Below are 13,146 nucleotides of genomic sequence, written 5' to 3'. Positions count from 1 at the left end.
TCTCTTTCAACTGTTTTCAAAAGACTGGATGGAGTCAGTTTCACAAATAAATTTACCTTAAAACAGTATGAAACAGAAAAATAATGGTGTAAACTTTTTTTTTGGACCAGTTGTCACTAGAGCATACGTGTATGTGACTAGTGGACTCAAAGAAAAGAAAGACAAGGTTTCCTGAGTGCCATCTTAAAAAGTTAAATGAAGGCTGGTACTCACATGTAAGTCCTACTGGATACAACACTTGATACTGACAATATAACAATACTTGACAAAAGCCAAGAGTTACACTTCTGAGTATTTAGCTGTCATGTTAATGCTTATCCCTGAAAAAACACTCCTGGAAAGAAGGCTCAGATAAATATCATAGCTCCACACACAAGAAATAGGGACCAGTCTGATGAGACGCATACGTTGACAGATGTGACCCACAGAGAAATAAAAATAGATCTTGATTTAGTATTTTATAAAGAAAGAGGAAATGCTGCTTTGATATTTTAAAGAGCATGTAAGGTCTGGATTGCTGGAATGCAAGGGGGCAAGGATATTTTTATGTACTAGAGTCAATAGATACCTTTGTACTTATGTACTTAATGTTTCAGCTTTGTCACATGGCAGAATTTAGTTACAACCATATTTTTGTTAGAAACTTCTGGTTGAGAGTGCTTTAAAATTCATAAAAAGAGTAAATTATGTTTTCTGTGATAATAGGATCAGTAAATACACTGAAACTAACGGCAGAGGCTCAGAAAAGAACAAAGTCTTTTTAAGGCAAGTTTCCCACATTAAAAATTAAAATTAACATAAATCTCTATACAACTATTTATAGTCTATAGAAGAAAGTACATAGAAAGTATATGCTTTGATGTACATAGAAAGTACATCAAAGTTGAGAATTTTTTTTTGCTAAAAGGACAAAAAAGAAAAGCAAATACGTGCAATATATATAACAAATGAATTAATTTGAAGGCATATGCAAAAATCTAAAATCAACAAGAAAAAAATAATACCCAGATAAAAAATGGGCAAAGAATATTAAAAGTCACAGATGAGAACACCTGAATGACAAATATGTGAAGACAAACAGGAAATGCAAATCAAAACAAAATACCATTGTATCCATTAGACTGGCAACAATTAAAAAATCTAACAGCAAGTGCTGGCAAGATGTGGAATGAAAGGGAATGTAAACTTGGTACAGCCACTTTCCAGAGCATTCTGGCAAATCCTAGTGGAGTGAAAATGTATATCTGATTCACTTCTAGATATGCACCCTAAAGAAAAGATCACATTATTAGACATGTATAAGGGAAGACCTTCACTGTGGCATGATTGTAACAGAAAAAAATAAAAACCCAAAATCAATCACTAGGTGAAATGGATACATTAAATATGGTTGATTCATGTGGAAGAATACAATAAAGCAATAAAAAAATGGATGATTTTTTATATCAACATAAATAATAGAAAAAGCAAGCAGCATATGTACAAAATATCACGTAAATAAATTCATAAAGCAGGTCCACATTTTTTCTGAGATATAAATGAGAAGAACTTAGACCAGATTTATTAGAAACACTGCCGAAGGGCTGGGAAAAAGAGAAAAGGACTGGAGATGGGAGTCAAGGGGTATTCAAGCTTTGTTTGGAATGCCAATTAAAAAAAAAGTGCTGAACTTTGTTTTCAAGTGAAAATGAAAAATGTTAATACTGATCAATTCTAAGTAACAGAAATACAAATATTCTCCATATGTCTCTGTATTTTTAAAATGTCTTAAAATAGAGAAAAAGGAAATCACATTAAAAAGAAAAAGTGCGGGGAAGGGGAAAAGGAAAGGAACATTGCTTAACGGGGCTTCCGAGATGGCACTAGTGGTAAAAAACCCACCTGCCAATGCAGGTGACATATAACATGCAGGTTCGATCTCTGGGTAGGAAAGATCCCCTGGAGGAGGGCACCAGGCTCCAGTCCATAAGATCACAGAGTCGGACACAGGCATGCATACTTAACGGGCCTGGGATTTCCTCTTGGGGTAGTAAAAAGTTTCACTTCAGTTCAGTTCAGTAGCTCAGTCATGTCCAACTCTGCGACCCCATGGAGTACAGCATGCCAGGCTTCCCTGTCCATCACCAACTCCGGAGTTGACTCAAACTCAAGTCCATTGAGTTGGTGATGCCATCCAACCATCTCATCCTCTGTCATCCCCTTCTTCTCTCGCCTTCAATCTTTCCCAGCATAAGGGTTTTTTCAAATGAGTAAGCTCTTTGCATCAGGTGGCCAGAGTATTGCAGTTTCACTTCAGCATCAGTCCTTCCAATGAACATTCAGGACTGATTTCCTTTAGGATAGACTGGTTGGATCTCCTACCTGTCCAAGGGATGCTCAAGAGCCTTTTCCAACACCACAGTTCAAAAGCATTAATTCTTTGGCACTCAGCTTTCTTTATAGGCTAACTCTCACATCCATCCATGACTACTGGAAAAACCATAGCCTTGACTAGACAGACCACTGTTGGCAAGGTAATGTCTCTGCTTTTTAATATGCTGTCTAGGTTGGTCATAACTTTTCTTTCAAGGAATTAGCGTCTTTTTATTTTATGGCTGAAGTCACCATCTTCAGTGATTTTGGAGCCTAAAAAAGTCTGCCATTGTTTCCACTGTTCCTCCATCTACTTGCCATGAAGTAATGGGACCGGATGCCACATGATCTTAGTTTTTTGAATGTTGAGCTTTAAGCCAACTTTTTTACTATCCCCTTTCACTTTCGTCAAGAAGCTCTTTAGTTCTTCCTTTCTGCCATAAGGTCATCTGTATATCTGAGGTTATTGATATTTCTCCCAGCAATCTTGATTCCAGCTTGTGCTTCATCCAGCCCAGCATTTCTCATGATGTACTCTGCATAGAAGTTAATAAGCACGGTGACAATATACAGCCTTGATGTATTCTGTTTCCTATTTGGAAGCAGGCTGTTGTTCCATGTCCAGTTCTAACTGTTGCTTCCTGACCTGCATACAGGTTTCTCAACAGACAGATTCAGGTGCTCTGGTATTCCCATCTCTTTCCGAATTTTCCACAGTTTATTGTGATCCACACAGTCAAAGGTTTTGGCATAGTCAATAAAGCAGAAACAGATATTTTTCTGGAACTCTTGCTTTTTCGATGATCCAGCAGATGTTGGCAATTTGATCTCTGGTTCCTCTGCCTTTTCTAAAACCAACTTGAACATCTGGAAGTTCATAGTTCACGTATCGAAGCCTGGCTTGGAGAATTTTGAGCATTACTTTGCTAGTGTGTTGAGATGAGCACATTGTGTGTTAATTTGAGCATTCTTTGATATTGCCTTTCTTAGGGATTGGAATGAAAACTGACCATTTCCAGTCCTGTGGCCACTGCTGAGTTTTCCCAATTTACTGGCATATTGAGTGCAGCACTTTCACAGCATCATCTTTCAGGATTTGAAATAGCTCAACTATATTTCCATCACCTCTACTAGCTTTGTTTGTAGTGATGCTTCCTAAGGCCCACCTGACTTCACATTCCAGGATGTTTGGCTCTAGGTGAGTGATCACACCATCGAGATTATCTAGGTCATGAAGATCTTTTTTGTACAGCTTTTCTGTGTATTCTTGCCACCTCTTCTTAATATCTTCTGCTTCTGTTAGGTCCATACCATTTCTGTCCTTTATTGAGTCCATCTTTGCAGGAAATGTTCCCTTGGTATCTCTAATTTTCTTGAAGAGATCTCAAGTCTTTCCCATTCTGTTGTTTTCCTCTATTTCTTTACACTGATCACTGACAAGGCTTTCTTATCTTTCCTTGCTATTCTCTGCATTCAAATTGGTATATCTTTCCTTTTCTCCTTTACTTTTCTTTTCTCTTCTTTTCACAGCTATTTGTAAGGCCTCCTCAGACAGCCATTTTGCTTTTGTGCATTTCTTTTTCTTGGGGATGGTCTTGCTCCCTGTCTCCTGTACAATGTCATGAACCTCCATCCATAGTTCATCAGGCACTCTGTCCATCAGATCTAGTCCCTTAAATCTATTTCTCACTTCCACTGTATAATCATAAGGGATTTTATTTAGGTCATACCTGAATGGTCTAGTGGTTTTCCCTACTTTCTTCAATTTTACTCTGAATTTGGCAATAAGGAGTTCATGATCTGAGCCACAGTCAGCTCCCAGTCTTGTTTTGGCTGACTGTATAGAGCTTCTCTATCTTTGGCTGCAAAGAATATAATCAATCTGATTTCGGTGTTGATCACTGAAATCTAGAGTCTTCTCTTGTATTGTTGGAAGAGGGTGTTTGCTATGACCAGTGCATTCTCTTGGCAAAACTCTATTAGCCTTTGCCATGCTTCATTCTGTAAAATATTTGGAAGTAGACAAAGCTGGTGGTTGCAGAGAGGTGGTCGTTGTGAAGGTACTAAGGACCACTGAATTTTTAACTGTGAAATGTTTAATTTTATGTTATGCCCCAATTTCAGCTTGAAAAAAGTAAAATTTTAGAGCCATTTCAGGAAAAAAAAAATCCTGTCTTTGGCTAGAGTCTAGAGGTAAGTTTTCAGGAAATTCTATCCTTCAAGGGATCACTCAAAGATATATTTGACTTACTAAGTATTACTGTCTTTAAAACTGTGAGACAATGAAGATCTTAAAGGTGCCAATTCCCAAATAGTTATATTAAGAAAGAAAATAACAGGTGATGAATTAATCTGGATGCTTCAGATCTACTGGTCTGAAAACAAGCAACTAGCAAGATTCAGTTATAGGAATAAAAGTAGGAATGTGTGAAAGGAATGGGACTTTAAAATAGTACTAGCTTTCTTTGAATAGTGTCTGAGAGATATTTGGTATTCATTATACTGTCATTAAACTTTTCTGTGGCTTTGAAATTTTTGAAAAAAAAAAATTCTTTAAAAAAAGAAGAATCAGGTAATAATCAAAAGAAAATCAGATTTTTGCATAAAACTCTTAAATTCAGCCTGGCAGACAAATTCAGCAGTTTGAAGCTTACAAATAGTTTTCTGCAAAGTCAATTTACTATATTCTCCAACATCACAGGTTTTAACTGCGTGGGTCCATTTTTTAAAAATAGTAAATATTAGAGCATTATATGATCTGCAGTTGGTTGAATCTGTAAATGTGGAATTGTGGATACAGAGAAACCCTGTATATGGAGGGCCAAGTCCTTAAGTTATCCTCGAATTTTTCAACTGCTAGAGTGCAGCATATGTAATGCCCTTCCCTACTTTGTTCAAGGGTCAAACATACTTCTTTTTTTTTTTTAAGGGCAAAGCCAACTTCTAATTCCAAAATATGGTTTTTACATTTGTCCCTGTAAGTTTGAAATTTAAGCCTGAAATGCCTTTAATGGGAAAAAAAAATATTCCATTCCTAAAAATCCATGAACAGGTAACAGATTATAGAAATCATACTAAGGTATAACTTATATGATCAGTACCTTGCATTTTATATAATCTTTAAATTTATATCCTAACCTATACTGCTCTTAACAAAAATTATGTGACAGAACTTTTTATCATTCCCAATATAAGAAATATTAAGGCTCAGAGAGATTAAGTGACTTGCTCAGTTACAGAGCTAGTAAGTGGCCAAACTTAACCTAAGTTTTCTGATTCTAAATCTTATGTTTTATATGTCATATTATTTCACCAATAATACATAACATTTGTTCAATGGCTTACAAGAAAATATATACACATTATTTTTTGTAACCCTGTGGAGGAACTAAACAGATTTTATCACTCTCATTTTATACATAAGGCACAGAGTTTAAGTGACTTTCTCATGGTCATACAGGTACAAAGTAGGACTTTGAGTTCTGTCTGGACAGCTGAAGACTACTGGGTGACTGACCTAATGCAGACTGCCTCAAAGTAGACATATAAGGTCAGTTAACTAATTGACCATTTATAAAACACTTTTACATAAACAGACAGATATAGAGATAAAGCACCTCCACAGAGGAAAAAAAAAGGCAAAAGATGGCTGGTTTTACAACTGTGGGGCCCTGGCCTGATTACAGTGGTAAAGGACAGCGAAATGAATAAAAACTAATCAAACAACTCAATATAGGAGTATGTGGTAAAAATATGTTGAAAACATACCCATTTTGAGGTCCTCCATCATTTATCACATTTAAGTGAGATAACTGCTTTTTCAAGTGGAGTTTGTAACTTGCATTAATTCTTAAAAATAACATCTGGAAAAGAAACAAAACTAAGTTTCTTAAAGCTCTACTGACACAGAAGACGTAAGTAATTAATATTATTTGGAGAAAATATTTTTGCTTTGGCATATACTTTTAAAATGCTCCTCTGAAAGTATGGAATTGCTATTTCAATATAGTTTTTCATTTAGTTGGGTAAAAGTTCTTTTTGCCCTTTTCAGCAGTACTGCTTTTAGTGATATGATTTACTACTGCCTCTCTGCCCCTTAAAAGTCTTCCGGAATATGTAAATGGGATGAACCATACAAGTAAAAAGAATAGAGAAAAGATGGAGAATTCTGCAATTAACTAGGAACCTGATACAGAAAAAAGTCACAATGGTAAAAGGAAGGCTACTGTTACCCTTCTAAATTACTTATAAGTATTTTATTGCTCCATATGCAGATTTTTAATGTAACGGCCCAGTACTTCTTTGGGAAATGCCTGACCTGAAATTATATAAAATTAATCTATGGAAGCAATTTTGTGAAATATATATTCCATGACAAAAATAAAGTCATCTATGGAAAAGTTTTATGGAATCACTGGTACTCAAATGACAATAATCACATAAAATCTATACTTTGTGCCCAGGTTTGAAAAGAGTTCACTTTAAATGAAGATTCAGATAAAAATACATGAAATACCTGTGTATTCAGCTCACTAACCTGGCTAAGTCTTGCTCCAGAATTAGAACTCAGAGGGCAAATTCAGAAGGTCAGAATGTCAGAGGTGGGGGATCTTGCATGTGGAATGAAAAGGATGGTTTGGCTAGGAAGACTGAGAAAGGAAGAGAGACCCTAGTGGGTGCTCCGTATCTCAAAGCTCCTCCTAAGTCCTCAGTGAGCCCCAAAGATGGTGGATGATATTTATTCATAAAGTTAGTATGATTAACAAAAATCTAGGAAAACATGAGAAGATGGTAATAGCTAGTATAAGATGGAAGTTCAAAGTGGTGTGGAAAAGGAGACCAGCAGAAGCAAAAGCAGGGAAGAGACACTACAAAACCTACACTTTGCTCCCAAATGCATGCACTCAACCAATTAGAGACAAACTGAAATAAGAAATTTGTCTGAAGAGCAAAGATTCTAGTGAAAGCTAAGATCATTAATCATATAACAACTAGGCTTGTATTAATTATAACATTGTGTGTTTGTTAAGTCGCTTCAGTTGTGTCCGACTCTTTGCAACCCCGTGGACTGTAGACCTCCAGGCTCCTCTGTCCATGGGATTCTCCAGGCAAGAATACTGGAGTGAATTGCCATGCCCTCCTCCAGGGGATCTTCCCGACCCTAAATACAACTAGGCTTGAATGAGATCACCTGGTATAAAGGGAACAAACAAACTAAGGTGGATAAAAAAGACTGAAAAAAAGTACCGGAACCTTTAAAGTACTACTAGGAAATGGAACTGAGGGAAGTCAGGGGAAGGAATGTTGTGGAAAAGTGAAGAGAACATTGATGATAGTGTAGGGAAAACAGCAGAGGCAGAGGGTGGATACTTCACAGGTAAGAGATGCTAAAGACTACCCATTTTGCTATTTTTCCTGATCTGTGCCTACTACACATCATTTATGCTGACCTAACAAACATTAAGGTATACTGAGTTATCAGTACTTCCTTCCCTATCCAATTTGGATTATAATCAGTGTGTAACTTATTCTACTAATCACTGATAAATGCTAACCCTGATTTTCAAACTAACAATGTAACAAATGATGTTGGTAGAATCTGGGACCTCTGATGACCCAATGGACAAATGAAAATCTGCTTTTTAGAATGGCTGACCACAGAGCAAAGCTACCACTGCTCTAGCCTGTTAGGGCAAGGAGGGCTTTGAAATCAGAAATTTCTATCCATGTTCCACAAGTCAATATAACAACTAGAAAAATATAATAATGATCATATTGGAACATGAACTAAGCTTACATGTGCCAAAAGTACATAAAAACAATTCTGCATGCATATTATGATATATATAATAGTTTTAGGAATTACTACTCACTTGCGTTTGCTCTTCAGGAAGGAGATCAAATATAGCTTCATGCATTTTTGCCATTTGCTTACAAATATTCCTGAAACAGGCAGAAGGAACGGGAGCTTTCACTTCATACTGGCAGGGAAAAATAATCAGAATTATATTCATGTCCTCTGTAATGTGTACTGTTCCCACTGCTCCCTAAAACATAGTCTTTTCTGCCCTTACACATCTAACTCTGATACAGTTGAAGCTTACACTTCAACTATATTCTGTGCTACTCATGCAAATCTCAAAAATTTTTCATCAAAAATTCTAATCTACTTTGAGACAGCCAGCATAATTTAGAGGCTAAGAATACAGACTGTTTCCCTTCTTAAGATGGGTGTGTGATGTGTTGCTCTGTCACGGTCTGACTCTTTGTGACCCCATGGACTGTAGCCTGCCAGGCTCCTTTGTCTGTGGAATATTCCAGGCCAGAATACTGGAGTGAGTACCATTCCTTACTCCAGGGTATCTTGACTCAGAGATGGAACTGCATCTCTTGCATCTCCTGCATTAGTAGGCAGATTCTTTACCATGGTGCAGCCTGGGAAGCCCTAAAGATGGACTGCTTGGGATCAAATTCCAACTCTTAAAATTCTCAGCTATGTGAGACTGGGTGAGTTACTTCTCTGTATTAGGTGAGATATTTCTCTATATCTCAAAGGGCTTGTTCTGAGGATTTTAAAAGATGGTTCATAAGAACTCAAAACTGTGTGTGATACAAAGGAAGTACTCAAAAATGTTAGCTACTATTCTGGCTCAATATAGAATAATGAGTCATTAAAGTAGGCCCTTCAAATTAACAGTTTGTTTTTTAAAGATGATTTTAAGAATGTGTTCAAAGTGGTCATATCTGAAATCAATATAACTGGTAGAACTAAAATGTTTTTTCTTTTGTAGGTGGGCCAATATTATAATCATATTTACCCTAATTTTCAAGTATCTATACTAAAAATTTTTAATTAGGTAAATTCATTTATTATTCTTACATCTGGAACAGTACACTGGTATGACTTAGATAATCACCTTTTGGCCCATATTATAGAGTTCACAGCTTAAATTATACATCATTTTCATTTATAAGACAAATTTGGGCCAAATAACTATATTTTAGATGCACTAATCTTATATAGTTTGTTAAAATGAAGAGTTCCAATATACTACGATAGTAGAACCATGTAGAAGTCATCATGTGGCTGGACCAAGCAACGCTGTGACCAACGCTGTGACTCAATGATTTCTCTCTTCAGCCTACAGTATATCAAATATCCCCTTTTCTTTTTTTACTAACAGTTCTAAGATAAAATTTGTATACCATAAAATTCACCCCTTTAAAGGATACAATTAACTGTTTTTTAGTAATCTCATAGCTATACAACCATTACCACTAATTTATAAACACTTCCATCAACCCAAAAAGAAACCCCATGTCCATTAGCAGGCACTCCCCATTCCCCACCTCTCCTCAGTTCCTGGAAACCACTAATCACTAATGGATAATCATATAGCATATTGCTTTTGTGACTGGTTTCTTTCACTTAGCATGCTTTCAAAGGTTCATCCATGTTGCATCCAGTACGTCATCCTTTTAATGGCTGTATGATATTCTATTCCATGAATAAACCATAGTTAATCCAACCATCAATTAATAGACATTTGGGTCATTTCTACTTTTTGGCTATTATGAATAATAACGCCATGAACATTCATGTACAGATTTCTGTGTAGACAGATGTTATCAATTCTCTCGAAGTAGAATTACTGGGTCATATGGTAACTCCATGTTCAACCTTTTGAGGAAATGCAAAATGTTTTCCAAAGTGGCTGTTCAGTTCAGTGCAGTCACTCAGTCGTGTCCGACTCTTTGCGACCCCATGGACTGTAGCCTACCAGGCTTCTCCGTCCATGGGATTCTCCAGGCAAGAATACTGGAGTGGGTTACCGTTTCCTTCTCCAGGGGATCTTCCCGACCCAGGGATCGAACCCGGGTCTTCCGCATTGAAGGCAGACGCTTTAACCTCTGAGCCACCAGGGACTTTACAATTCCACCAAGCAATGTATGAGGGTTCCAATTTCTCCATAGTCTCTCCAATACTTACTGTCCTTATTTTAGCCATCCTAGTGGGTATGAAATAATCTCACAATGGCAAAATCCCCTTATCTTAATTACCCCCATGTCCTGGGTTGAATAATATCCCCCCCAGATTCATGTCTACTTGGAGCCTCCTAAGGTCATACTGGATTGGAGGGGGCCCTAAATCCACTGACTGGTATTTTTATAAAAGAAAGGAGAGGGAAATTTAGACACAGAAACACATAGAGGGAAGACGGTCATGTGAAGACAAGAGGCAGGGACTGAGTGATGCATCTCCAAGTCAAGGAATGCCAACAGCTGACAGAAGCACCTGAAGCTAGAGGAGGCACGGGAGCTTTCTCCGTTAGAGCCTTCAGCGGGAGCATGGTCTGGGGACACGCCAGTTCAGGATTTCTGCCCTCCAAAAACTACACGACAATGCACTTCTGGGTTCTAAGCCCCTTACTCAGGGAATGTTATGGCAGCCCTAGTAAACTAGTCTACCCTCAAAACATTCCTTCATCACTGCTTTCCCTCAAAATAGTCTTCTTTTTGTATGACTTTTACCATACATGGCTTCAATCATTTAAACTTGATACTATACTTCTTTATTCTCAACCTTTAAAATTTGGTTCTTGCCACCATTCAAACAATCTTCCCTCTACCGTAAACAATCTTCTGAAATTTCTCTCTGGAAAAAAATTATAAAAGAGGTCCTAATTTCCAAATTTAATAATTTTTTTAGTTCCCCTTCCTTGTTTCTCTGCAGTATTTCACACAACCTCACACTGGAAACGTTATCCTGGTGCAGTGCAATGCTTTCCCAGTTCCTTTCCTCCTAAGCTTCCCCCTCCATCTCCTGTCTCCTAAGTACAAAGCAACTTTAATATAATCCTTTCTTATCTTCCTCACTCTTCTCTTATCAATGTTGTTCAATCCATGACTTCTAATATATCTCTAGTTAGGAATCACTTTATTACATGCTCCCCTTTATTACGTTCATTACATGCTCCAATCCACATTTGAGCTTACCATGAGCTTTCCCAAACCTGCTCTCTTACCTGTTTCAATTACTATCACCAGTATTACCATCCTCCTGGTCACACAGACTTGAAATCTCCAACTTAAGTTTTTAACTCCTTCTTCTCTTTGTTTCCTTGTATTGAATCAGTGACTAAGTCTCACCAATTATACTTTCAAATTATTTTACACATTAGTTAGTACTCTAGGTCAGAATTTCTAAACCTCTACACCACTGACATTTTGAGCTAGGTAACTTTTTGTTGTGGGTGCTGTCCTGTGTATTGTAGGATATTTGGCAGCATCCTTAGTCTCTACTCACTAATTACCAGTACCATCCCACACGAAACTGTGACAACCAAAAAACTGCCAGAGGTAAAGTACGGATGACAAACTAACACATGAAAAGATACTTAACATATCAGTCATTATAGAAATTAAAACCACAATGAGATATCACTCAGTGCAGATCCACTAGAAGACTAACATTAAAAAAGAGAGACAACAGAAAGAGCTGGTAAAGATAAAGAGTATCCAGAAGTCTTATACATCACGAAACTGTATAGTCACTTTGGAAAATCATTTGGCAGTTTTTTAAATAAAGTTACCACAAAGTTTCACATTTCTATGCCACCATCAATATATTCAAAGTATTTACACAAAAGAAAACACACGCCCACACAAAGATGTGTCCATGAATGTATATTATTCATAACAGCCAGAAACTGGAGAAAATCCAAACATCTATCAACTGATGAATGGATAAACAAATAGTAGTACTTCAATCAATACCACTTTATAATAAAAATGAACAAGACATTAACACATGTTGTAACATCCATGAATTTCAAAAGCATCATGCTAAATGAAAGGAACCTGGGACAAGATGTTAATTCTGTATAATTCCATTTATAAGACATACTGGAAAAGACAAAACTAAATAGAAGAAAATTAGATCAGTGGTTGTCATAGTTTTGGGGTATTGGGAAAGGATTAACTTCAAAAATACCCTAGAGAATGTTTAGCAGTGATGGAATTGTTCTATATCTTGACCCCATGCACGTTAAAATTCATCAAACCATATACTTAGGACGAACTTTCAGTTCAGTTCAGTCGCTCAGTCGTGTCCGACTCTCCATAACCCCATGAATCACAGCACGCCAGGCCTCCCTGTCCATCACCAACTCCCGGAGCTCACTCAAACTCATGTCCACAGAGTCGGTGATGCCATCCAGCCATCTCATTCTCGGTCGTCCCCTTCTTCTCCCGCCCCCAACCTTTCCCAGCATCAGAGTCTTTTCCAGTGAGTCAACTCGTCACATGAGGTGGCCAAAGTATTGCAGTTTCAGCTTCAGCATCAGTCCCTCCAATGAACACCCAGGATCGATATCCCTTAGAATGGACTGGTTGGATCTCCTTGCGGTACAAGGGATTCTCAAGAGTCTTCTCCAGCACCACAGTTCAAAAGCATCAATTCTTCGCCGACCAGCTTTCTTCACAGTCCAACTCTCACATCCATACATGACCACGGGAAAAACCATAGCCTTGACTAGACGGACCTTGGTTGGCAAAGTAATGTCTCTGCTTTTTAATATATTATCAAGATTGGTCATAACTTTCCTCCCAAGGAGTAAGCGTCTTCTAATTTCATGGCTGCAATCAGCATCTGCAGTGATTTTGGAGCCCAAAAAAATAAAGTCTGACACTGTTTCCACTGTTTCCCCATCTATTTCCCATGAAGTGATGGGACCAGATGCCATGATCTTTGTTTTCTGAATGTTGAGCTTCAAGCCAACCTTTTCACTCTCC

General features: G+C 37.4%; 1 protein-coding gene across 3 annotated transcripts in view; it reads right to left on the bottom strand.

The window, feature by feature from the left end:
* Positions 1-13,146, bottom strand: part of VPS54 (VPS54 subunit of GARP complex) — a 173,638-nt gene that overhangs the window by 3,432 nt on the left and 157,060 nt on the right. For all 3 annotated transcript variants that reach the window (XM_055401023.2, XM_088841305.1, XM_055401028.2), the window contains 2 exons: positions 8,226-8,333; positions 6,121-6,215 (listed from right to left, as the gene is read on the bottom strand). In XM_055401023.2, the coding sequence (XP_055256998.2) occupies positions 6,121-6,215; positions 8,226-8,333 (203 nt within the window). The remainder of the gene's footprint in view (positions 1-6,120; positions 6,216-8,225; positions 8,334-13,146) is intronic.

The sequence above is a fragment of the Moschus berezovskii genome, chromosome 11 (genome assembly GCF_049115385.1).
Source record: "Moschus berezovskii isolate FMDL1 chromosome 11, NW_MosBer_1.0, whole genome shotgun sequence".
Classification (NCBI taxonomy): domain Eukaryota; kingdom Metazoa; phylum Chordata; class Mammalia; order Artiodactyla; family Moschidae; genus Moschus; species Moschus berezovskii.
The sequence above is the reverse complement of the archived record's forward strand: the minus strand, read 5'-3'. Positions and strand labels throughout refer to the sequence as shown.